Source organism: Sturnus vulgaris, chromosome 2, assembly GCF_052056855.1.
Source record: "Sturnus vulgaris isolate bStuVul1 chromosome 2, bStuVul1.hap1, whole genome shotgun sequence".
NCBI classification, from domain to species: Eukaryota; Metazoa; Chordata; class Aves; order Passeriformes; family Sturnidae; genus Sturnus; species Sturnus vulgaris.
Window position 1 is genome coordinate 22,727,230 of NC_142244.1, and position 27,896 is coordinate 22,755,125.

Below are 27,896 nucleotides of genomic sequence, written 5' to 3' on the forward strand. Positions count from 1 at the left end.
GTTTGTGTGCAAATTAAAAAGCTGTGTAAGTAAAATCAATAAAGAACAAGGCTACAGCAAAGCAAAACCTATCATTCCTTTATTGGACAAGAGGGTATGCTTGTAAACATGCTAAAAATGCTTGGAATATGGAAACTCACAGGCAGACACCACTGTTTCATGTGAAGCCTTGCAGTCTTAAATTGGCACATGGAGTCATCATGGCCCTTGAGCCAGCACCACCAAAGCCGCTGCTAATTTCACCATTGAATTAATCAACTAAGAAACTGAACCCTAGATTCTGGCTTTTTCAAGAGTAAAGATCCTGCCTCAGATATTCCTGAAACAAATCAATATTCTTTCTTGTTGGAGTGTGGCTGCACAAGTGCTCTGCAGTATTGAAACATGGCCAGTTTATACTTTATAGGCAATAGGATCTGCAAATTGAAGGAACCTAAGTGACTAACTTTGTCTATTCTAAGCCAAGAATTTATTACCAAGGGAAGATGGATGGAAGAAGGCACCCATAGTGGAAAAAAAATCCACCTGAAAATCAGACTCTTGAAGAATGTGATACCCATATTTAGTGAGAGTGAGTGGTGTGACCTACTCCTGGGTTTGCCCAGATCAGAGTCCTTGGTTAGTTTTGTCATTAGAGATTTTTAAGACAATATAAAAGAGACTCTCAGTAAAGCTGGGATAGACTTCTGTTTTTATTGGTGGATCTAATCTCCTTTTTACTAGATATTGATGTCTTCCTGTTATAAATACCCAGAATTCTCCCGTGTAGGCAGATCTTTGTTGCAGTGGAGTTATGCTGATGGCTGTAAGAGGTGATGCCAGATCACACCATCAGACACCTCCCAATAACATTTTCTGCACACTTCCAGCTCTGATAAGCTGGTAGAGATCACTGGACTGGTTCCAAGTACAAAGTAGAAGACAGGAAAGTCTAGTGTATATTGGGAAGTCTATAGTATGTTTCCACCTCATTTGGAGCAGCTGCGCCAGGAAGCCATTAATATAGAGCTGCTGTGTGAGAGGAAGTTGTACATGTTTAGAATGGCTACATGTATATATAAGAAAGGTAACTGTGCATATGCCATAGATTTGTGTATCATAAACATGTATGTCATAAGCAAATTGAATTGGGGGCTGCAACTGTCAGTGCAGCTTGAAAGAATGCATGTGGGCTGGCAATTTATGTATTAGCTCCAGAGGGAAAGAATTATGTCTTCAGCAGACAGCTGATGAGTCTTGGTACCTTTTTGTGAGCCTAACTGACCTTCTACTGTAATCACTAATCCTCATCCCACCCTGTCTGTCCCCAAGATTTCCAAGTGAATTACACTCTATCTTTTTAAACATTTTGAAATGGGCAGTCATAGTCTGTCATCCTGCAGACAATGAACTTCCACTGACGATCCCTGCATGAAAGAGAGACAAGAGAGAGGTATTAGTGAGCCAGAATTGCAGAAGATGTTATACAAGTAAGAATAACTTTATACCAGGTATTATGGCAACAAAAAACCTCTGTCTGCCATTAACTGACTTTCATCCGAGTGCTCCGTGTTTTTAAGAGCCAAAAGGACATTAAATATGTGTGATAGTTACAATTCCCTCACACTTCTTTACAAGATAAGAAAATCAGCTCTCTGAAAATAAGTAGTCTGAGTATCCTTCAGAAGACAATGACTCCTGATGGTGATCAGTCCTGAACTGACTTTTAATCGGTGACCAAGAGGAGAAGGATGATTCTGTCAGAAGTTATTGTCATGTCATTATATTGTTCAGTAATATGTAAAAAGTGAAAAGTACTTGGGTGATTTGCAAGCTATGTCTGAGGGGAATTATCTTTACAAATTTTTTTTTTTTGGTTAAATGTCTTTCATTGCTAGGTCTTACAGTTAGTGTCCTTTAATAAAGACCTGGAGGAATCAACAGTGAGAGAAATGAAATTCAGTTCTCATCCTTGATTAAGTCACATGTGAGGAAGACTAACATTTTTGAACGTAAGGAGAGTTTATGCTCTTCCCAGTTTGTGAGTGGTATTCTCTCTCAAGAGAGTGATAGGGAACCTAACAATTGTTAGTGGGAAGCCTGACTGGAGCAGTGGGATTCAACAGTGGAAGCCAGTGATTTAGTGTTCAATAGCCACAACACGCTACAAATTTAATTTCCACTTTAGCTTATTTTGCATTACATTTTCCTCTGACAAATAAGCATGAGTCCAGAGGATCGAATACTGTCCTGCTGTGAAGAGAATGTTGATTTTAGGCTGCTTGGCACTGGCTAACTTGAATTTAGATCCAAATTGCAGTCCTTGCAGATGGCAGTTGTCATTTCTATTGATAATGGGTAGTCCTCTAAGAGGTTTCTGAAAGCTTGAATTCTGCTAATAGTGATGTCCTAAGGCTGAGGCATGGGGCAGGTCGTGCTGTTGGGGTGATTTAATAGGAGCTTGCATTTAAAGACCCCTGCACCAAACTGGTGCCAAACTGCTGCTTCTTGGGAATGTGCTGAGACCCCTCAGCCCAGATTTTGGTATTAACTGTGCTTACCTGGTGTCATTGACCGGGTGACTCTGTCCTGGAATAAGACCAATTTGACTCTTAACCCTGTAGGTATACATTCTGTGCCTACCCTGTAGGTATAAAATGTCTCATTGCAGCTTTCATTAACTGAGGTTTTTTAATTGGACATTTACTGTGCTACTAAGTTACAGGTTTATCCCGAGTGTCCTTTGGAACTGGGTCTGTGTTATGCTCATCAGCAAGTGTGATGTAACAGTTATATAGTGTTTGTCTTTGGTTTGCTTTAGATATTTCCTAGATGTTTTTAAATTGTAATTTCCTTGTAAAACTGTTACCAAAGGTTAATGAAATGCAAGATTCATTTTTAGGTTTATTTTAAGGATTCCTTATTTGGTCTATGTGCATGCTCTTCAAACACAGCTATTACTCCTTTGGGCACTACGTTACCAAGAAAGACAAAAAATAAAGCAGACTCCTCTGTGGAAAACAGGATTATGTTGGTCAAAGTTGAGGTCAGTTAAGTTAGCACCCGTTGTCAGAGAGACTTTTAGTTCAAAATCTTAGATTAAGTAGTTTTTCTAAAATAGGACACTGTGAAATTAAAAGTCAAGCTCTTTAAAAGAAATGTATTTTAGTCACCTGAGTTAATAACATGCTTTAAAATATGGAACAGAATTATTTCTGAAGCTGTAATTTCAGCTTGGACTTGCAGACACTAGCATATATGCACATGGTTGATGCATTTATAGCATATTACCTTTTTTTCCCCTGTTACTTGTGTTTGAACTCAAGCATATATACCCAGCTTCTTAGGATGCAGGCAACTACTTTGTACTATTGCTGCTGTGTGCTTAATTCAGTAGTTATCAGCCTGTTTCAATTTGTAGTTTACCAACTGGGATGCAGATGCCATCAGAAATTGCCTTATGAGGTGTACTTTAGAATATATCTGAGCTTGCCTTTGCAGATCCTTAACACGAGTTTGTAGGTGTCATCCCCTCCCAGTTACTAAATTCATGCATTTTCCTTGGCTTTGGGAATCAATATTGAACTGTCACTTTTGCTTTCCAGCTGTCATGTGCTGTCAGATTTGAATTTTTGATGTATAGAGAAATTTCTTTTATCTCCAAATATTGTTGAATAATCTGTTTCCAATTCAATTTAAAAATTCTGTGAATTCCTATTCATATTGAGTCTGACAAAATCCTCTTTCATCAGTCATATGAAATGTATTAGGGACCTTAAATAGCCTATAATTTAAATCAGCTGACCTTGGTGGATGTCCAGCTTCTCTGGGCATTTCAAATATGCTTTACTGTTGGGATATCTGGCTGTCGATTTATTATTCATTGATGATGTTTGAGCAGTTAATAAATAACAGTCTATCCAGACCACCCCAATAAATGGGGCAGAGAGAAGTTTTGTAAAGAAATGAGATTATGACATACATAGTGAAGGACAAGCTGTGGCTCTTACCAAGAACGCCTGGTATCTTGGCCTCCCTGTCCAAGATACTTGCTGCAGGTTGGGTTGTGAGTGTTCCAGTGGTGCTATCTGGATTCAGAGGACTGATCCAACCAGATCACAGCCATGTAACAGTGCTCCACCAGAAAGCCATACCATCATCACTTGGCATGTTTCAGAGCTCAGGCTGAAGGTATTATGTTGTTTGGTTTGTAGATTTAATTTTGGAAGCTATTTTGCCAAGGGTTTGCAATGTGCATGTGTATGAGGGCAGTTTCAGTTGTTTACAGCCTGCTTCACATAGCCCATGTCCTTCTCTGAAATCTGACTGTATCAGCCAGTCTAACAAAAGATACTGCCCTTCCCTGCAAATGTTCCCTTTATGTCCTTAGGTCGTCCTGTCTGCATTAGTGTTATCACCACACTCCTGAATGGGCTCCCAGAGATATTTCAGGCCTTTTCTAGTTCTTTCCAGCTGCTTTTACCTTGATTTTTAGACAGTTGTTTTCTCCTTTTGACCTGTTTAAAATGAGACTGGAAAATGTAAATAGTAACCACTTCTGAAGTCTTTTCTCCACAAAAGAGGAGTAAAAACATTTGATAATCAACAATAACTCTTTGATTCATACCTGTTACACAGGCATGGAAACTCACAGAGAATGATTAGAGAAGTGTTGATGGGGATAACATCATTCTAAACTTTCTACATCCTTCACCACAAGCATTACATGCTGTCTCAAATATCCTTGTATAACAGTGGCCTCAGTGATGCAATGTCTTAGGGAGTAGGAAAGAAATATATGATTTCTGCAAGTTTGTTGAAAGTCTAAAAATACTTACCTGTTTGAAGTGATTGGGAAAGCTTAAACTAAAATACCTTCAGAGGCTTTTTTTTGCCTCTTGTTAGCTCAAGAACACTGTCCATCATGAACTAAATATAGTATGGACACAAGTTTAATGTGTTTGAAAATGAATTTTAAAATGTTCACATAGACAAGTGGAAATGTGCATTCTCCATGCAGGCTGAGACTCAGAAGAGCTTTTCCTGTTCCTATTCTGCATTATGAGCTGCAAAGAACCATTAAGGATGACGAATTTTGTTGACTTTTGTGATTCATACTGCTCAGGAGGAGTGTTACAGCCTAAATCTGAATTCTGAACTAGTGTAGCAAGATTTTTTTTCACTTCATTCTTTTGGCAGCACAAATTGTTTCCGGTTGTCCTGGAAGCTGAGGGCCAGAAAGTTCACTGGTGCAGAAAACTCTTCTAGTTTGCAATTCATGATATATTTTCTCTGTAGTTTCAAACTGCTACTATTGCAGGTGTATGACTGCCACCAGACCAGACAGGGCAAAGGTGTGCTGGTGGCTTATTCCTCTTCTAGGCACTGTGGTCCTGTGGCGACCTGTACTCCTGATGTACATTCCCATTATGTTGCCTTTGCTCCTGACCAGTCGCCCCACTGCCACCCTGTTCTGACGGCTGCCTTCAGCAGTCACAGACAGAAATCTGCTCAGAGGTATAGGCTACCTCAGCTGCTTTGTTTTCCAGGCTTGTCCTAGTGATTCCAGACTTTACCTAAGTCCACATCCGATGGAGTCTGGATTCCAGCTGCAGGGGAATGCACTGTCTGCATTATTTCCCCTACTCTCTGCCACAACCATGAGGAACAGGGATTAAGGATAGCACGGGGAATATTTAAGATGAAAAGCCCTAAATGGGGCTGTACCTTATGACCTTGTAATTTCTTTATCTAAAGTGATAAAAGATAGCTTTGAGTCAAGTATCTGAAAGTTATTCTTCCACTTGTAGGAGGAATTTGCAGACACGGCTTCCATTTGGTAATAAACAGGATAATGTATTTTAGCCAGGAAATTACAGTTATGGACCCACAGCAGACTTACAGCATTTTATCACTTCTGGAAAAGGCTCCTTATTTTAGGTAACCTTTTGTTTGAGGGATCCCTATAGCAAACTTTGGCAGGCTGAGAGCATTACAGTGACAAAAGCACTTTGGCTGCTTTGATTGTTATTAGAGACAGCTTGAAATATTGATGTCTTTAAACTCCCACTTCTCTCTTCTCTCCCCCTTCTCATGTAGCTCATCTCGGCAGAGCAGTGCAGCACGCCTTCCTTGCTGTCTGTGTTGTGCTTGATAACAAATGCTTTGATTTACTGGACTGAGGTGCCTAATAAAAGACACCAGCAAAGAAATAGCTCACGATTGATGTATTAGAGGGCAGCTTGAAAGAATCAAGATCCCTCTACCACAATCAGTGACTGCTTACACTTTTCTTAAACCTGTTAGGATCTCTGTAGCCCTAGGCAGACAACAGTGTGGGATTTCTGTTAAACCCAAATTTAAAACTTCGCAGTTTGTGCATAGTAAAAAGAGAGAAACATTCCTTTATAATTGAATGGGAAAATTGTGAATCCATTTGCATGACTACAACTTCACTAGACATAGAGCTTCTCCCAAGAGGATTAGCAAATGCCAAGAAATGACCGGGACTGATCAAGAAAATGTAGTTAACTCATTTTCTGGAAAGGGATCAAGGTACACGACACTGCCTGAATTCCTGGAGTGGAATCTATTCCTGGTTGAATTTATTAGAATTGCAATGAAATGCATTGGGCATTTTAAAGCATTTAAATTGCAGTTTATATAGTCTTAACTTTGCATGCTGGCAGATTCCCTGCTTCTCTGCACAGAAAAGTGGACCAAAATAGGTCTCTCGTTCCCTGAAGGCACAGGGTGTTTTTACTGAGCTCAAGGAAATATGCTCCAACCAGAGGTAGGTGAGAAACTACACTGAAGGTCGCTGCATTTTGTGAAGGTCAGATTCAGCCCAATCTACCACTGCTGTATTTTTCACTGCTCAGATGGACATGGAAAATGATCCCCATCAGCATGCCCTGCTCCTGATACACCACTCTGGACAATTAATCATATGTACTGTGAACTTTTATCCTCAGCATTACTAGCGTGATGCTGAGTATCACAGCAGATGGTGTATAGCTATGCACTGTTGGGGGGAAATAGAAAAGACAGACTTTTAAAAATTTCTAATGAAACAGATGAAAAGCAAACCTGTGTACAGCAGAGAAAGTCGTGGTTGCCCCACGGATGTAATAGTCGTAAGTGTACATCATCATGTCCATATCTTCTCCATAGTGGCCTGGATATTCTGTTGTTAACCTTTACATTAAGGAAAGAGAAGGTAATATAATTCACCATCTTATAGAAGAGTCCAGTTGAATGACTACAACTCAATAAGTAGATTTCTCCTGCTTCTCTGAAAGTTCTTGTTTCTTAACAGCACCACAAGATACAGTCTCACAAGACTGCCTTTCTCCTCTATACAACTAATTCAGGTAGCTATTTGAATAAAATTCAGCAACTTTAGAACAGTTAAGAGAAAACTGCAGTACTGGAATATATGTATATATATCTGCAGCTCTGGGATAAAAGCAATCTGAACAAGAAGATAAAACTCCACTATTACTTATGTCTTTATTGCAGGGATTTGCTCCAGCCTCCTGTGAGTCTCTTTGGTTTGTGGCTGTAGACTGCAGTAAATGTTGCCAAGTCAAATGACTCTAAGCATTTATCCATTTATGAATTATATTAAATGAATGTAACAATTAATCCATTACTCTTTGTTGTTTCCTCTTTCTGCTTTATTTATAGTGTAAAAATATGGGACTGGACAGTATTTGTGCAGTGTATTTTATCTGAGAACCTTCAAGTGCTTCTTCAATTATTAACCAAATTATAATTGCTGCTTCCCTAGGATATAGGCAAGTAATACTGTAATTCATTTTTACAGATATTGAGCAGATTCAGGAAGGGGCTGGAAGCTTGTCCAGTACTTTCTGTCAACATTATATTTGAAGTCTGAATGGAAACCTGGCACTCCTTATATTACACCGTTTTACACGGGAGTTGCTACTGGAGTTGTCTGCTTCACTCTGAAACAGCAAAGAGAATCATCAGGTTCCCTGTAAGAGAGATGCTGTCCCAGTGGAAACAAATAGCCTAACTCATGTTGAGACTAACAGGGTTAAGACATCCTTACAGAAATCCTGACAACCTTTTCCTGACTTAATCCAGCCCACCTGAATTCAAGTTGAATTGATTGAAGTTGATTCAAGCACATTCCAGCCAGTGCTTGTACATGTTTACATTTTGTTAAATCACTGGAGTTTAAGCACAGGCTTAAATATTTTACTCACTAGGAATATACTTATTGGGATGGGTTTGAGTTTTTATGAGGCGCTCTGTGTGTATTTGAAGCCCAAACCTATAACTGTTGGGGAAATCAGAAGCAGAACCTTTACCTGAAAGTGGAGGTACTCTAGGCTATTAAGTTGCTTTCAAAGTCATATTTACCTTTTTCAATATGAAAGATCATTCAGTTGGAACATCATTCCTAACAAATCATTTTTCCTTGACAAATGAAAAATGTGTCTGCATATGAAACTCAAGCATGACCTTATAAGAGCCTCAAGTTAGTCAACTTCTTTGAATATATCTTGTTCTCATGCTTCCTGTCCTTTGACAATGATCACACAGATTCTGAGTTATTGTACAAAGACACCCATCCCAGAGTGTGTGTGGGAAGCTGAAGATCAGGCCTGGTCAGTGTCTGTTTTCTCAGTTCTGACCAAGGACACATGGATATGCAAAGCCCTTGTGATGCTCTGCCAGTGGTAAGAAATTACAGCAGTATTTCACAGGTCATGCAGACAGATGCTGCAGAAAGGAGAAAGAGAAGAGACCATGAACAGTGCCCACTCAGCCTGAGGAGAGTCTCCATATTTAGTTTACTGATTTGAAGCCTGAGTGTCTGATAGCACATCTTCAAAAAATCCAGGGTCATAGAAGGTTTTAAAATTGAAGACCAGCTATGGACCAGTATTTAATTTTGCATTCTCCCATCAACTCCAGATTTTGACACTTTGTTTAGCTATTATTATGAGAAATCACTAAGATGTGTGTTTTTATATGTTCTACCAAATGTGTTTCGTAACATCTGTTTGGCGCTTAGCAAGGAAAATGTTCCATAATCTTGACCGGCAGTATGTGCTGGGCAGATGAGACTGTGCACAACACAAGCTTAAAAAGCTGCTTTTTGCTCTACTCAGAAACAGAACTGAGAGTCAGTTCTTTGAACTTCTTTTATGGACCTCTCAGTTGAAAAGTAAATCTGATGGCACACTTCTGAATTGCTGTGATCTTGCAGACTTTTTGCAGACGCATGCAGTGTTATTCTGCATTCTGTAAGTGCAGTGAGAGTCTTCCTTTAGCTTCCTTCTCTTTTCTTTCTGACTGCTGTCATCTTCCCCTCCCTCTCTATTAACTTCTCCACATTACCATACAGCCTCTTAAGGCTCCTCCACTAAGAAATGTTCAAAAAGCAAATCTATGCAATTACCAAAAATAAATTATTTGGGGACTTGAGCTGCTCTGAAGTGTGTCTTGTTTCATAGGCAGATGCCTACTGACTCCTTTTGTTCCAGAAAGAAAAATTTCAAATAGTGCTATGACAGCAGTGCTCAAGTTCACGTGAACTCTGTGTGGTCTTCTAATTCATTTCTCTTTGATGATTGCTGTACTCATTTCTGAGACTGTTCCCTAAGCCCCTGCATTTCAAGGTTGTCTGGCTTGCACTGCGTTCTTAAGAAGGAAATGCAATTGATTATCCATGTAGCAGGGCTCTGTGGTGTGTCCCATTCCTTTTCTATTATCTCAATTTTTTGAACCCTGAGGGTAATTTACACAAAATGTGTCTGCACTTAGAGATACCCTAGTGTTTAATGCGTAGGGATAATCATCATGAAGGGGAGAAAGGTCATATAAGACAGCCATTGAGGGTCTTCCCAAAGTGGTCTGCCTGGCACAGTGAGGTTTTGCTGTAGCTTGGTCTGTACTCGTATAATCAAGTACTTAACTGAAAACGTTAAATGTTTTGCTCACGAATACAAGGTGTATATCAACTTGTGAGCCACCTACCATGGCCCTACAGACACATAATTTATTCACAAACACGGTAGCATTTATAAACCACACGTGGCAATGTACCCGAGAGGAGTCATGAAACGAGTGTGAGACACTCTTTGCCCTTGTTAGTGAGGATTTGCCATTGGACATTTCATTTGGGAAAAGCCATCTACAGTAACCTTCACAGTACCCTATGAGCACTTCTGGCATTGAACTCATAGCAAAGAGAATTGGGCTAGGGGAGCAGTGAGCAGCCTGGGAATTGCCAAGTGCCTGAATTTGCTGCTGCCGTTTGGGGTGTTGTAGGACCAAGCCAGGGTAGGTGACAGGGGGCCCTAGGAAAGAGGCTGGCAAAGCAGCTGTGAGAAGACCTGTATTATAGCAATTGTGGGTTCTAGGCACTGGGTTATTTGGTCCCAAACAAACACTGAGGAGCAGGGGCCAGCAGGGTGTATTTAGTGGAATTGTTTGTTAAACCCAGATGCATACACAGGTGTAAAGTTTGGGGAAGGACTTGTAGGGAGAAAAGAGTAATGTGAGACCTTCAACAAGTGGTAGTCTATTCAGTCTGTACAATCTGTTTGCAATAAAATGCAGAAAGCAGGAACTCTTGTTCAGCTTTTCAAATCTATTTGTGGATAGTATTGGGTGTATGATGTTTGGGCACAAGAGACTTGAAGCACCAGTGGCATTGTCAAGAGAGGAGAAAGAAGGTAATTGTGTGTTAAAGACTGGAAAAGGAAATCTTGTGATAAGGGGTGTAAGTAGTTTGGCCTGTGTGTGAGACAGCAGGAAAAGTTGACAGAAAAAGGTATTTTCATAATGGCATTTTTAGCTAGAATACAGTTGACATGGAACAGTTTATCTTTTCTGTGGTTTACATTGCTACAACCATCCACACGTTTTTCTAATGTATTTCACTATAATCCTATAAATCTTACTCAGGGTAGGATGTGTATTGAAAAAAAGGAATTAAATCTTTACCAGGGTTACTGTTATTTTTATTTTAATCTGAAAACAGCTGTGTTGTTTATTTTCCATGGTGAAGAATTGCTATGGTAGAGGTTAATAGAAAACATAGAGTTATTAACTTAGCACTGAGAAGAATGTTTTGTATTAATCTACAGTGATCTGTGGCACTCTTTTACAATATACTTCAGAAATAGTTATCATGAGTCTATTATTTACCAATAAGAAGACCAAGTCACACCAATGGCCTTAGTATGTACAGCCTGCTGATTAAAGAAATAAATGAGAACTGTGGGTATGCCTTGCTTTCAGATACCAAGCAGACAAAAGAAATGAGTCTTTTAAAATATGAGAGATAGTCAGTGGTAGAACAGTTGCTGGCTCCAATTGTGGAATAGACTTATTTCCTGATAATAAGTACATAATTTGGAATGTCTCACACTATTCACTTCTTGTGCAGCTACAGTGCTAACAAGATGAATGGCTTCGCTTTAACCTTCATTTCCCTCTGTTGCTGAACTCTTCCTCTAACAATGTGACAGCCAAAAGAAAGAGCTGTTCCATTTCAAGAGGAAAACATAAGCTTTGACATAAACTTTCTGACATTTGAGGACAATGAGTGTCCCCTGAATGGCCTTACTTTCAGATGTTGTTTACAAGTGCTTCAAGAGTATGTTTTTCCTAAAGGAGAAATTTTTTTCAAGAGGCACAAGCCTACAAGTTACAGTCAATGAATATGAGAACTGTATGCCTCCTTAATCAATTTCAACTTTTCCTCCAGCTGGAAGACAGAGGTCATATGCTTTTAAAAATGCATCCTATGCTGAAAAGCCTGAGATGTTCTTAGTAAGCTGTCTATAGAAATTCCGGCAACTGCTCTGAGTATAGATCCCAGATTGCCAGGCTGCCAGGGAACTAGAGGTGTCCTGGAGCTCGTCTAGAGATGAGAAGTTCTCTCTGGTGTGGCCACGTCGTGTGATTTGGGATGGAGTTCAGGCTCCACGCTCTGAGCCCGTAGATTCACACAGACAGGTCACTGCTCCTGTGTTCCCACTGTGTTACACTGCAAGCCACAAAGCCCTCCCGGGGCTGAGGAGCCACGAGGGAGCACAGAGGCAGCAAAGTCCTTCCAGGCCTGCACAAGCTCGTGCAATGCAGGTACAAGCAGAAGCAGAGAGCTCAAGGCAACTTGTGCCTGTTCCTCAAGAAAGATATGTCCAAAGTAACTAGGCCAGATTTCCAGTGTCAGATCAAATGTGTTTCTCCTAAAATGTCTCTGGAAGATGGTCCTGCAGATTAAACTGTAAGGTTGTATTTGATGGGTAATACTTTAAAAAAAATATTACCCCCCCCAACAGTTAAATACCTTTTAAAAAATTGAAAAAGGAGGGGGTGGCGGTAGGGTGGGAATTGGTTTGTCCAGAACTGCATGTTTCCATGACATCTATTCTGAGTTCACCTCTTGGATTTGTATCTCTGCTACTGGTTATCTCTGAGAAACCTGCATAGGATCACATCATTTTAAATGTCTGCTGTGGCAGGTTGAATAAGGAAAACAAATCAGTACTTTAAACCCCATAACTCTTGGAAAATGTAATTGTTGCCTGGACAGTGTCACTATGACAGAGAACAGCCGCAGCTCCAGACAGACCTTCTGGCATTTAAACTGCTCCTTGTTTGGAGAAGGGAAACAGTCATAAACAGTCGGTGCAGACTTGGGGCTGCTCTGTGACATGTGTTTGCTTTTCAAAGTATGGAGTCAAGCTTTCATTTCCTGGCAAAGAAAAATCGGAGCTCTAATGGGACCACTTAGTGACACCGTCTCTGCATTTGTGATAGATTTGCTTCTTTTATGGTGCAAATCAGCACACAGTTTATTCTACTGTGGTAGCATTCCCTAGCCAGGTAAAGTAAAGAGCTTTCCTGCATCCTGTGAGGAATGTTAATTATTTTCAGTATGTTAAAAATTAGCAGAATCCATGGCAAGTCTTGGCATGATGAAGAAGGAAACTAAGTACTTGCAAAAAAATTTACAAAGCAAGTGCAAAACTATGAGGCGGGAAAAGATTAGTAAATTTATTTTCAGTATGAGCTTACTGCAGAGGTAAACTGGGAATTAATGGAGGGAAGATGAGCTGTGAAACAGAACTGCTGCTTTCAAAGAGAAAGGATGTAAATGCTAGCAAATAAAGTCCTCCTGCATATATTTTACCTCAGTCATTCTGTTAAGCAAAGTAAAAGCAAAGTGTTGGTTTCAGTCAGCATGATGGTATTATAAATTAGTATTCCAATAAATACAAGCAGTTTTCAAAAAAGCAGGGATGTTCTAGGGGTAAAAACCAGGGCAAATTCTATCAAATCAGTTGCATGGCTCACACACATAAGAAAAATCTGTCTTTATTCATTGTAGGGTCGTCACACTTCAGGAGGAATGTAGTCCTGAAGCAGAAGAGACAAGAAAAACCATACATAAGGATCAGCTGTTTTACTGCTTTTATATTTACCAGAAAGACCTGTATGGAGACAACTGTAAGAGGAAGGAATCAATGACCCAAGATGAGAGCTAATTTGAAACAGGGTTTTGTCACACCTCAATATGTCAGTTTTCTTAAAAATGCATTTCTGCCCACACCTGGTTTCATACTTAAGGATACATTCCACATTAGAAGTCAAGGCTGCTGAGAAACTCTGCAGCGTAGATTTCCTTGAATATGAATTTTCCTGCGTAAAATGTATGACCCACAAACTACTACCATCATTGCATACTTTCCTGGTATTATTTTTCCACATAGTCATATACTAATAGAAGCCTTTGCATGAAAATAAGCCTCTTCAACCAAAAAATAGGAGTCAGCAGCATGTTGATTGCAATTTCTCCACAAGGAGTGGAGAAATTTATTCACAAGGAGTTTATTTACAGGGAGTTTCTGGAACAGAGCAAATACTATTATAGTTTGGGGCAGAAACTGCAATAAATTATGATACACTATACACACATGTTTTTGTTGTGTCTTACATGCATATACAATGTGAGGTCTTACTCATGGTAACCCGGAACTACTTTGCAGTTTGTTTGGAAAACATATTCTTTATGTCAAGTGCATCTTAACCAGTGCAAGATACGGACCAGAACTGTGATGTGTGAACAAGCTCTTGTGACAATAACTTGGAAATGCCAATGAAAGTTAGGTTGTGAGTGAGATCTGCTGAGCTTAGGGGATGGGAAGTTTGATTTCTGTACACTGAAACTTAACAATTCAGACTTGACTTCACAAGTAAAAGTGAGTCCAAAGCATGGGGTTTCACACTACCCCAGTGAAGTTCATTTTGGTTATATGTTACCATAACAACCACTACTCACCCAGAGTACTACTACATTGCCTAGGCAGGGAAAGAGTAAATCAGAAAATAAACCATTCCTAGCAGATGATGGAAAAGAGACCACTGTTTCGGAGGAGAGACTTTATCTGCATGGTGTGGGTCCTCCCGTAAAAAAATGCTTCTATGAGGTACACCAGGATAACTCTAGTGGAAAGGGACTTCAAAACGTTTCTGCTACAGCTTTCTGCTCCAAACAGGGTCAACCACAAGGTCAAACCAGGCTTATCAGCTTTTATTTGGTTCAGTCTTGAAAGCCTCCAAGGAGCTTCAATGGGCAATCTGTCCTCAGAGAAGAAGCAGTTTTCTTTACATGCCACTGAACTGGCAGTCCTGCTCTCAAGCATGTCAGCTGCACCCCCAAGTTTGGTGTCATATGCAGACTTGACCAGCATGTGCTCTGTGGCCTACTTAAGGTCATTGAGAGAGATATTAAACAGGACAGGCATCCAGGCAGGGTATCACCCTTTAACCACTTCCCTCTGACCCTGTTAAACCACCATATTTTAACCCATCTAGTTGTCTGTGCATCCAGACCCTAACATCCTAATTTGGATAACTGTATGTGGAAAGAGCTTATATACATACACCTTGCTAACTCTAAAGGCAGAATGTTTTTTTAATGAACCCATAATCACAAAGTATGCGCCAGAAGCTTTTCACAAGCTAGGTGACACAGCTTCCCACCAGTTTTACAGCTCTCTCCTCTCAGAAGAATGTGAGTACGTGGGATTTCTACCCTGCTGAGAGGGAAAAACACTTCACCTGCTTTTGAAATGCTGCCTTTTCTGCATGGGACTGCAGATGAACTACATAAGGCTTTCTTTCCCAAGCACAAAAATGGAGCATTGTCACTGTTGGAAATATAAGGAGTCTGTGTGCAGCTGAGATGAAAACCAAAGACTTCAGTAACCCCAAACATTTACATTAGGATTTGCCTTACTCTGAATGCCAATTTGCAAAGCAGAAACAAAATTGTTCCCAGTTGTCAAGACAACATCTGAGGGAAGCAGAACTGTGAACAATAACAAAAAAAAGTCAGAGATTTCTGTTGTCTCTCTGAAAATGTATGCAATATGAGAGGAGTACAAGAGACCGGAAGAACTGCTTAAAAGTCTGAGTTAGTTTTCCTCAGAGGGAAAAGCTTGGGCAGGTATGTAAATAAATCCCCAGGTAGGAAACATCTGTAGGCAATGTCTGCTGGAAAAGGAGGCAGAGGAATGTTCAGAAGAATGTTCAAAGAGTTTGTTACAGAGTTCCTGTAATTTAAAGACATTAAAATAATAATAATAAAAACATTTCTTTTCCTCCTGGCTGCAAGGAGACTGAAGGATGAAAAGCAAGGCAGTGCTGTTGTGTTTGGCCAGTAGCCAGCCAGTCAAGTAAGACCAACAGGCACATAAACAGTTTGCATGCATCTCAATGGGAAGCTTCCTTCAATGCTGAGGCCTGGAAAAAATATTCAAGCACACCTTTACTTTTTTCTCCTTTTCTTTTCTTTTCTTTTCTTTTCTTTTCTTTTCTTTTCTTTTCTTTTCTTTTCTTTTCTTTTCTTTTCTTTTCTTTTCTTTTCTTTTCTTTTCTTTTCTTTTCTTTTCTTTTCTTTTCTTTTCTTTCCTTTTCTTTTCTTTTTTTTTTTTTCCTTTTTTTTTTTTTTTTAATGCAGGTGGGTTATTCTTTGTATCACTGAAACTGAATGTAACCCTGGGGCATAAAATTATGATTCTCTTGAACAGAATGGACACGAGCAATATGAGCTACCTCTACACAGTCTACTCCTGTCTTTGGTTTTAATTTAGAGAAACCACACCTGTGGTGTGTTTTAGAGAAACTGGGAAGCTTGGGATGCATAGCTAATTTTTTCACAGTCTCTGTAAAGTTGCCAGCACCAGTTATGGTACTCTGCTAAGATGAGACCACCTTTTTCTTTTGGTTTTATGATCAGTAGCTCATTTTGACTTTGATCTTTAAACAGTTTTGAGAGAGGAAGCATAGCAGCATGCACTACTAACATTTTTTCTGAGGTGAGTGGCATAAGTTCGCTCTTATAAGTTATTGTGGCATAAATGTGTAGCAAAGAGATGCTCCTACTCCAGTAAATGTACTGGATTTTAAGTGGGAAAATATCATTCCACTTTGGAGACTTCTGTCATGGTTTCCATCACAGCTAGGTTGATGCTGATCCCCAGACCTGTTCATTGAGGGCCAGCTACTGCATTGTGCTGTTCACTGTATCTGCACCCTCATTCTCCTCCCTTAGCCTTGGATCCTTAAGAATCCTGTAGCAGACTGGAAATAAGATGCGTAGCTCCATAAAGCACAGTTAACTCTTTTTTCAGACAAGGTTTCAGACAGGTCAAGCAGCCAAAGACATTTATAAAGACTGTTGGGGGAAAGAGGCTCAGAGGTTTGGTGTCTGCTTGAACTCACCAGCAGGAATATGGGCATCTCCGGCTATAGCGGCAGCAGTAAAATTGCCATTCACGGTCCAGCACCGATGGAAAATACTGACTCTGGAAACCAGCCACCAGCCCATTGTTTGAGCAGGTTTGATACCTAATGATGAGGGGAAAGAAGAGAACAAAGAAAGGAAACAAGGAGAACATAGTATTAGACTCCTTAGTAATTTCAAGCATTTCTCAAAACATTTTTGATATTGAGTGCAAGTCAAGGATTTGACTTTGTGCTGAGAAGCACTGTTTGCACTTGGTGTGTATAGAGTAATTATTTTCTACAAGAAAGCAGCAGTAGTTAACCAATGTCTTGACATTTATATTGCACTTAAAACTATTTAATCAGGCAAAAGTATTTAATCATTCTAGTATGCTAACCAGGAAAGAAGATTGTTCTGATGTTAGTATTCTCAACTCTTTACAAATCATGAGACTGACTTCAAAATAGTCCATTAATATTTTTTGCCTTTGACTGTTGGTATTTGAGGATTTGGGCTTTATTCAACTAACCTTTTCAACTACTTCTCTACTACGAAAAAAAAAAGAGAGAGAAAAAAAACTTGAGAAACTATTTTATAAAAGAAGTTAATCAACTTCTTTAATTGTTTTCGTTCACAACTATGTGTCTCTAGGGGAAGGGATTCTTTATTAAAAACATTTAGGCTTATGATAAAATCATTATTTGATAACAATCACACAAGGAGAACTGCGATTCAGATGTTATTTAGTTTCAAGACTAATATAAATTTTATGACTGGATTTTCAAAAGAAAAATCTGCTGCTCCATGCTTCCTATGTGCTCGGTAATTCCATCATACGTGTGAATCTCTGCCTTCAGGTAGAATAGACATGGTCTCAAAGCATGCGTGCCTCTCTCTATCTGCATGCTCTACAAAACCTTAACACTGATACCCGAAGTAATTCGAGTGGTAATCAGTTTGAATAGCTTGCTTCTTGGAGACTAAAGACAAGGAGCTCATGAAAACAGACAGGTCATTAGTTCAGCAATTGAGTGCTCATTCTCTCAAGCACCATCCTGGACTCATTGTTTCCCTGTCCTAAAAATTACAGAAATGCTGTTTCTTCCCTCCTTTCCCTTTTCTTTCTTTTCCTTTCATCAAGGAAAAACTGCAGCAAACTTTCTCTGCAATTTCATAAAATCAATTACAATGATATATCCGAAAGACACTTTCAGAAGTTAACTGTATGATTAACAAATACCAAAAATCTCCCTTAGTTTCATTCAATGACCTCATGATTTATTTTAACGACCTGAAGTTCCCAGAAGGAAAAACACATCATCTAGCGGAGTTTGATGTTTGGAAAGTCATTCAGTTGTGCACGAGGGTGTTAGTGCTTGCAAAGACAGGTGAGGCTGAAGTGTCTGTATGCAAAAGCTAGAAAACTGATCAATTTTGACCAGTGCAGGGATGAATATCCCTGCCTAGTTTTCAGCATCCACTTTTGAACCCAAGGATCTCTTCTCTGTCTCTTCCACTGCGTTCAGTTGTTCAGACAAGAGTATTTACATTTGTTTGTGTCCCTGTATCTCCCACACTGATGGGGCCACACATACTTGTTGTGCTTTGTGAGAGTCTTTCAAGGACCTCCAGAGTTCAGTAGTAATGGGGACTCTGAGTTGCCATGGTATCACACCAAGTATAGCAGTCTGGCTTTGACTCAGAGGATTTCAGCAGGACTTTGATAGGAAGTTGATCTGATTTTTGGCACATAGGCCATAGGAACATATGGCTAAGACTCTGTGTAAACATATTGGATAGCTGCAGATGATTGGTGTTATCCTGATGGAAGAACGGTTGATGCACAGCAATATGGGGATTGGTTGTACCTGTTGCAAGATGAGCATTAAACTGTGTAAAATAGCAACAAACTTGTGCCTCATCTTCCTTCTCTCACCCTTCTGAGTTACCTGCATTTGCACTGCTCAAGTCCTCGTGCCCCTGGGTGATTTTCTTGGTCTTTTGCACAGGTGCAATATTGGGAGCACTTTGTTTCTCCATTTCCTTTGCATTTCCTCCCAGAAGCTCAACACTGCCCTGCAATTTCCCCTCCCCACAGATCAGTGTCTGATATTCCTGCTCATAGTCTTTGTGGGACGTTCTTCCTTCTTGTCTCTTCCCACCTGCTCACATTCAGTCTGAGAAGTCCTTTGTCCTACAATAGTTTTTATTTTCTTGATACATTATTTTCTACTAATATTGTCCAGTCGTGATGGAAAGCTTCATTTTGAAAGAGATGTCATTCATGGACGCTTCTCTCTATAGTGAATTGAGAAACAAACATAGCTAGCATAGGACTCGTATGTTTACATGCACTCATATTTGGGTGCCAGATTTAGGAAGGTGTGGTTATTTTTGATTCTGATTCTATCTTCTCATGATAAGTTTGATTAAAAAAATATAATTTGTGTTGCCTTAAAAATTAGTTTCTTAGATGGAAAGTGTACCTGGACATAAGTAATATTTTATAATTAAATTGCAGTTTTGTTTAAACATAAATCAAAGTAAAATTTGAAATACACCTTAAAGCTCATGTTCACTTCTCTCTCGTTGCCTCTGTCTCATACACAAAGTCCTATAATCTGTTACTCAAGTTCAGTATTAGGTTTATCAAAAGAAAGATAATAGTGATGTTGAAGTACTTTTCTTTAGCTTTGAGATGATGTAAGATTCTTTGTCTTAATCTTTCTAGTTTTCAAGTAAAATCCAGATCCTCCTTCAAAAATGAAGAGATGCTCTCGGAACTTGAAGTGCTTATTTGTGAGCTCATATAAAATATTTCCTTCCCTTTCCTTTTCCCAGCTGGCCACTTTTCTACAAACAAAAAGTAATTATTTAAGAGAAACAACGCCTCCTACCACACCTTCTCAGACAGTTGCACTAATCTGAAAACAACGCTTAGGATTTTTTCCTTCTCTGTTGAATTCACTACTCTTGTCACAGCAAATCCTGAAGCAAGTAGGGTGAATAAAAACTTGTAATTCAGGAACTTTGATTTATAGCCAAGTCAAAACAATACTTTTTTCATAAGACCCACTTTTTAGCACTTTTACTATAAAGGGTAGTTCAGTATGCAGAGTTAATGTGACTGGGTTCTCCTCACTTCTGAAATCCTGACATTGCTAAGAGAGGAAAAAAACTCTTACAAAGTGAATGCAGAAGAACGTGAGAAACTGGCTGGGAATGTGTGGGATTAAACTTGGCAGTGGATAGGTTTTCTTTTTCTAGTTGGCTCAAGCTGCAAAGTGTGAAGCATTGCCTTTTGGATCTGGTACTGGGAGGAGACAAGCTGGCTGGTAGCGGGGGGAGTGAGAAGATTGGTGGTGAAGATCAGGTGCTCCTGGATGGAAAGTTGCCCTTGCCTTGAGTACAGGTGTGGGAAATGACTGCAGTGTTCCATAGAAAGCCTTATTCTTGGAGGAGTTCTGTGTAGTAACAGGGGTATGGTATCTGAGACTTTCCTGGTCTGCTGTGATTCCTGTCAAAACCCTCTCCTCTACCAAATCTTCTTCTGATCTGGTTAATAAGTGTTGTACAGCTGAGTTCTGTCATGGCAAGCAATAAAAGCATGCATCCATGTTATAGATGTAGTTCAGGTCAGAACTGCTTTTCTTCTTCACTGGTGAGCTTTTATCTGTGAGACCAAAGAAGAGCTGGTATGAAACAAACCCACCCAAAATGCATATGTGAATTTTGGATCCATGCATGACCTGTTTCACCCCACAGATTCTCTTAAATTGTGCCACATTATTTGTGAACATCAGTGACAACCTCAGCAGCCAAGCATGCTCCTCATCAACTCAACAGTTGTCTGCCAGACTGATACAAACATTGCTTACAACAATAGAATTGTTTTGAGCAATGGAATCAGTTTTGGTGACACTTCATACTTATGGCTGCATCTTAATTTTGCTCTCTGCTAAGCAAAGCCCCAGAGTGTTTTGCCCCATCTAATGCTGGTGCTGTGTGGTAAACCTCCCTCTGAGGCCCCCCGTTCCTCAAGTACATCAGCACCATATTATCCTGAGGATGAGAACCCAAAGAGGAAGCCTGGTCACTACAAATCTGCCCAGGGGAGCCCAAGTCAATTTGCAGGAAGTGGTGCTGTTAAAGCCTGCACTGAATTCCTGCTGCACTGATTGTGATCATGCTCCCTAAAGCTCTCTAGAGACATGCAGAGCCTGACTCACAGCTCAGTAGCCACTTGGTCCTGCTGCATTGAGGGTGATTTGTTCCTAATAACAGGGTAACCTGCGAGTGTCATTCCATGTCCCTGTGGAGGGGAGGCCCTATACTGCTCTCCTGAGTTATCTTTATGGAGTGTCATCCCCTCTGTGTAATTGGATATTGCATGATGAGAGCTAATTCAATGGTCAGTCTGTTACAGGTGAATGGGGAGACATAAGAGGTTGAAGTCAGGCTCAGAACTCTTGCAACTCTGGCACCCAGACAGAGCAAACAACTTTTATGTGTTTGATTAGGCCATGACAGTCTCCAAGAGCCAATTCTACAAGGAGTCTTCCCCGTCTGTTGTGCGGTGCTGAGACATGTTGTTATGACCCCCACATGCCAAAGGCAACCTCTGCAATGTCCAGCAATATTTTCTTTCTTTCAGGAGGCATTTGCAACTTACTTTTTTCTCCCTGACCAAGTGAAGGCAAGACCATTTTTGGCCTGTTGATTTCTTCTTGACAGTAGCTGATAAAGCCTCCTTTTCTACAGAAGCATTCCTCTTCTCCTCAGATGCTCCCACTGGACTCAGTCCATTGCAGCTGTGCTAAATGGACTTGTAGCACTAGTCTTTTAACATAAACTTAAGACTCCGAAGAAAATTAATTTGTTTGTGTAGAAAGCACAAATGGGAACACGTTCAAAGAGCAGCTGGATTATTTGGTTTGGGTAATACAGCCTCAGATTTGAAATTTGGGCTTGGTCAGAGATTGGAAGCAAAAATAGTTCCTACTGACCTACTGATATGCCAGGGTGTGTTGCCAGAGCCTGAACAGGAGGATCCTTTGCTCAGTAGTCTGTCTTTGCACCTAGTTTGTGGGCAAAGATTGGGAGTGGGGAGGGAGAATCTAGATATCTGTTTTTTCCAAGTTCCATCTAAACACTTTCTCAGAAATCTAAATAAGGAAAAGAGGCAATAAACATGGAGTAAATAGCTCTTGGCTGAAATGCTTCTCCTTTTGGCTTAACAGCTAACTGGGAGTATATTGAGGATATGGCATGGTTTCATCTGTATCATGTATTGTAAACCAAACTTATTTTCCTGGAGGGAAGAGTTGCTTGTCTTCACTTGAAAGCCTTTATTCCTTTGTTTGTGTGAACCCTGTCTTTTGGTATTCTAGTTTTCAGGCAAGAAAAATAGATTTTCTTTAAACCCTTGTTCAGAGACTGGTCTGTAGAGACAACTCTGTAGTATTCAACAAAGCACTGAAGAACAGTCTCACCCTCAACCACTTAGATTTTAGGTGGTGAAATAGTTAAGCAAGGTAAAAATTTCTCCGGGACAAATGGAGATAAGAACATAAAATTTGTGCTCCTTGAAAACATAGGATTCTTTGAGAAGCTGCAGCATAAAAATTAGTAGGACTGCAGAATCAGGGCATGCTCTGGAGACTTTTCCCTACTCCAAATATGAGTATTTCCAAACTATCCAGGAGCTGAGTTTTGCTCTCAGTTGCTCTCTCTCTGTTAAATGTCATCTTGGTTAGCAGATAGTTAACCTTAATATGAAGGAGTAAGGTGTTGAAACAGATTCAGCAAAGCCTTTGTACATGTACTTAACTTTAAACATAGTCACAGATAAATGAGGCTGAGAAGGCATTCCTGATCATCTGATCCAATCTCTTGCCACAATTTCCCCTCTGAGTCTTGCAACAAATTCACAAGCTTCTTATGTCCTTTCAGCAAAACACAAAGGCACATAATCTCTTCAGAAGTATATAGACATACATGATTATCTTCAGCGATGCATTTATGCAGTGAAGCACCATAGTTAGATATATTCTGAAATGCCTCTAGGTAATTCTAGGTAGCTGTCAGAAGGGATTGGTCTTCATGAGTCTGCTTGTGATCATGAGAGATGGGGTGCCCCAGAGAGCAGTTTTTAGAGTACCTGTTCTCTCCATTGACCCTGGAAGGAGGCAAAGGTCATAAACTAAACATTATTAGGCATTAGATGACTAATGTGGATCCATGTCATTGTTCTCTTTCTGTTGAGTAGTTTTTTCATATCTGAAAGATTCGAAGTTTTATGGTTTGATTGTCTAAGTCTGTATAATCCCTAGTGTTAATGAAGGAAGTAAATTTACCAGGAAGCTCTGCCAGTGGTCCCTCTTGCTCCCAACTCTCCTAACTCTATGATCCCCCCATCCATTTCTGTTATTTTGCCTCAAATACTGAAGGCCAAAGAAAGTAATGAGTTGGAGACTCTTTCTTCTCTCTTTTATATTCTGTCTTTATTTTCTCTCTTAAGCTTTTCTTTGTTTATTGCTTTTCTAAAGAAACCTCTCTTGAGTTTGTTTCTATTGTGCAGCTGTCAGGAAGGGTAATTTGAAAATCACCATTTGAAATTTTAAATGCCATAAGCATAATTTGTCAAAGATTTTTTTTTTTTGTGTTTCTGCCAGACTAGATTTTCTGACTAGGGTTCTAGTTGAGGAACCAGAGGGAATTCAGAGAAGAACTGTAGGTGTGATCAATGTTTGCTTAGGAGTGTTGCAATATAAAACCTCCAGAGGAGAACTAGAACATGTTCAACCTGAAAGCAAAAGCATAGGTGAAGGTGTGTGAGTGAGGGAAAGGCATAGCTGCTACCTATTATTAGGTAAAGGGATTTTACAAAAGGATGCAGTATGCTTGTTCTTGTTGCTCAGTGAAGGTAGGGCAAAGAATAAAAAGCCTCAATTGCAGCAGAGTAGAGCCTCTGACACTGGCTCCCACAGCATACTCCTGAAAAAGCTGTCAGCCCACAGCTTGGACAGGTGGTGGAGTTCACCATCCCTGGAAGTGTTGAAGAATAGACCAGATTTGTGGCACTCAGTTTACCTGGTGGAGTTTGGTCGTAGTTTGGACTCAATGATTTCAAGTCTTTTCTGACCTAACTGATTCTGCAAAATTTTAGCAAAAACTTGTCAGACTTGTAGTTACGGGTAATACAAGCAATTGAATATCCCTGGATGTGGTGTTCAAGGTGAGACAAAATGCTCTGTGAGACAGAGCTGAAGAAGGAATATTTTAGTCCATCCTACAAGGATGGTAAATGAACTAGAAAGTCCAGCAGAGTGCTGTGTCAGCTGACATGAGGATGACATATTGCTCACCAGCAGATTGGTTTGCTGAGAGATAAGCAGGGAAGAGAGCTGGCCAACAGGAGCTATTGGTACACATGGTGGCTCATATTTGTGGTCCCACTTGATTATTGAGTGAATCTTTTTAGAATTGGGGATGGCTCCAAATAGCACTGAGATGGATGTGGAAGAGAGACAGAAGAGGGGCACCTATGAGAAGTAAGAATGCCAAAAGAGAAGGCAGGATTCTCAAAGGTCTCCCAAGATATATCCATGCCATCACAATAATTTGAGGTTATACTGGCCTAGACATTGGCTCCAGTCTGGGATGAGACTGCTGGGTTCATGGGCAGTAGTGTTGGCATGACCAGGGATGTGCTGGCATACTGCAAGCCTCTCTCCATAAAGCACAGCAGATACAACTAGCTCAGCCCTGGGGCAGGGGCAGGAAACTGAAAACTGCAGAATCCAACCAAGCACAGCTAGCTAGGATTTCTAGAAATGGCCCAGGTAACTAGAAGTGGGAGGAAGGAAGGAAGGAAGGAAGGAAGGAAGGAAGGAAGGAAGGAAGGAAGGAAGGAAGGAAGGAAGGAAGGAAGGAAGGAAGGAAGGAAGGAAGGAAGGAAGGAAGGAAGGAAGGAAGGAAGGAAGGAAGGAAGGAAGGAAGGAAGGAAGGAAGGAAGGAAGGAAGGAAGGAAGGAAGGAAGGAAGGAAGGAAGGAAGGAAGGAAGGAAGGAAGGAAGGAAGGAAGGATTCGAGGAAGAAAGGATTTCAGGAAGGAAAGAAGGATTCCAGTAATGAAGGAAGGATTCCAGTAATGAAGGAAGGATTCCAGGAAGAAAGGCTTCCAGGAAGGTAGGATTCCAGGTAGGAAGGATTCCAGGAAGGAAGGATTCCAGGAAGGAGGGATTCCAGGAAGGATTCCAGGAAGAAAGGAAGGATTCCAGGAAGGAAGGAAGGAAGGATTCCAGTAATGAAGGAAGGATTCCAGGAAGAAATGAAGAAATATTGAAATAAGTCAAAAAACTAGTAAAGGGAGATAAACAGAGATAAGCAATTAAAGAGGGGTTGAAGAAGAAATATATTTGGAGAAAATATAGGGTTTGCTATAGGAAAATGTAGGCAACAAAGAGGACAAAGTTAAAAGATTTTTTTAAGAGGTGAAGGAAACAAGATTCAGATAATACACTGTGGATGTAGTCATGCTAAGCATACAGAGCATGGTGATGAATGTTTACATAGCAGAGGAAAATGTCCAGTATAGACTTATACAGTATCCTGTTTGTAAAAAGTGATCTTGAGCAATTGCAGCCAGGGATTCTTAGAAAGAGAATAATAAGTTTATTTTGAACAAAATAAATGTCTAATTCAAAATTATTATGCAATAAATACAAATTGCATCAATGTATAAAAAATGAAGAAGTCATCCAGGATTATAACAACGTGTTCTTTTTGCCTGTTTTGCAGCTCTCCCCCTTTTCCTCCAATTCTTATTCCAAAATTAATCATAGGGTCAATCATTTTTTCCCTTAGCAATTGCATCAGCCATATGCATGTGTCACGTGGTAAATGAAAGAGTATGAATAATTCAGAACAAAATTTTGAATCATTTAAAAAGCAGAAACTTCACATTTCATTGCTAACCTATTCCCACATAACAAGATTCAAAAAATAACATTGCAATTTCTGGGACAAAACCATTTCAAGTATTTGAAAATACTCATTTCTGCATGCATTTCATTCTGTCCAAAGAATATTTCAATCCCAGAGTTGTCCAAAACTCTGTTTCCAATTTCATTAAAAAAACACAGAAAATAATTAAATAGTAGGTATTCTGCCCAAGTATGAAATACTATACATATTTCCAGAAATAATTGTGGCTGCATAATGTGATCACCTTTGCCTCCAAGGCTCATGGAAAATGTAACATTTAGTTAAGCAAGCTGACGGTATTAGGGAATTAACATGATCTTCTGCTACCACCATGCAGATATATATGCCACCATCATCGCTTGTTAGTGTGGATTTTTGGCTCCTGTAATAACAGCTCAACTAGAAAACAGCATTTGTCTATGCCTAAGCCAAAGAGCTTAGCAATAAAAACACAAAGCAAAGAGCCAGTGCAATATAGAGATTATTTTTTCTAGTGATAAGAGCATAATGATGGAGTGAGGATTTTTGTAATTTGTTTCCCAGTTTAGTCACTGATTCAATGTGACTTTTCAAGAGAGACTTAATGCTCTCCTCACCGTAGGTGCTTGCCTCATTTTCCTTATCATTGAAACAATAGCAAGACTGAACCACTTCACATCTGAGGTTGTGAGGGACCAAAGGACGCTGACACCGTCCAGCAAGAAATTGCTACAGAGAAGACAAATGTGATACTGATCAGCTCCCATGCATTGTGATTAATGAGTCTTAAGGCAGTGAAGCCAGCTGGTTATCGTGGCATTCATATGCATTTGCATTGCTCTGACCACAGTATTAGGACCCGCATTCCACAGGGGTTGTCAGGGCTGTGCCCTCCAGGGATGGTTGGGGTTATCCTACCATTCAGTTCCTGCCCTGTTGATCTCTTCCCACCAGCACTCTGTCGGCTCACCGAGGCTCTGGGATGCTGGCATGCAGGCATAGTTCCACAGTCTGTCAGAGCCTTCCTTCTTGCTGAAGACACTTCTGACGGCCACGATCACCTGCCCGTGTGGGCACTGAAAGTTGAAACCTTGCCGGTACACATTGACCCATTCATCATTATCTCCATAATTATAGGGACCATAGTAATAGTCACTGTACTGGCCCCATGCCACAGTCACCAGAGGTAGGAACACACAGAGAAGGAAAATGTCCATCCTGAAGATGTTCCTGGCTTAGAAGTGCCCCTCTGGTTTGTTGGACTGGCCCTTTTATATTGCCTCTAACATTTGGCTTCCAGATGTTATGTTTTCAGATCCAAGTGCAGTGTGTCATTGCTTAGCAAACCTTCTCTGAGTTACAGAGACGTCCAATTACTTTTAAGGTGGAATTCTGCAAGTACAAATGCAGTCCCTAAGAGCAGGGTCTTCCCACCACCGCAAACCATCTGTAATCCTTTACTGCAGAGCTACTGTACACAGCAAGCTACATGTCATAGTATAACTGCCACAGACATCCCACTTTCATCCTCAAGACAGTGTTTAAGTTTGAAAATTACTTTGTTTGAAATTAAAGCTCTATTTGAAGTTGCCATTTTCCATCATTAGTAACATGCAAGCAAATGCGATCCTCTGTGTGTATCATCATCCTTTTTTCCCTAAATGTGTGTGTCATGATTCTGCCCATGCCTAGAAAGAAGGGAATTGGGCAAGGTGAGGGAATTCACTGCTCCTGGTGAAAAAATTCCTTTAGAAATTTTGGGTTGGCTTGGTTGGAGAGAAGGTGGAGCCCAAATGACTGAGACTCTGTCTTGGCATGGAAACAGCCCACCCTGAGAAGTAGGGCATTGGCTTCCTCCAAGCAGAGCTGATTTTGCTATGACTGTGTGCTAGCTCTGTGAAACTGTGGACCAGGCAGATGTTTTAATTTGAAGATAAAGCACATAGGCAAGTTACAATGAGAAAAGCTTCGTGCATGATCAGAGCCTGCTGAAATCTTTGAGCAAGGGCCTTGAAGTTTCCTTGATTTTATAGTGGGCTAGGAACACAAGGCTGCTGCTGAGGAACTCAAAACCCGACTTGCCACTTAGAAAGTGTTTATATGCAACATCCTTAGGCAATTTCTTTATCAAGAGCCCACTCTTTTCAGGAAAGTCTGGAATGGTGTGC

At 40.2% G+C, this 27,896-nt stretch overlaps 1 protein-coding gene across 1 annotated transcript; it reads right to left on the reverse strand.

Annotated features, from left to right (window-relative positions):
• Positions 1 to 52: 52 nt before the first annotated feature.
• On the reverse strand, positions 53 to 27,077 carry DPT (dermatopontin). Its single transcript, XM_014878625.2, has 4 exons — positions 26,647 to 27,077; positions 16,759 to 16,884; positions 7,069 to 7,176; positions 53 to 1,406 (listed from the first exon to the last, which is right to left on the reverse strand). The coding sequence occupies exons 1-4, from the start codon at positions 26,943 to 26,945 to the stop codon at positions 1,340 to 1,342; spliced, it is 600 nt and encodes a 199-aa protein (XP_014734111.2). The 5' UTR covers positions 26,946 to 27,077; the 3' UTR covers positions 53 to 1,339.
• Between the last annotated feature and the right edge of the window lie 819 nt (positions 27,078 to 27,896).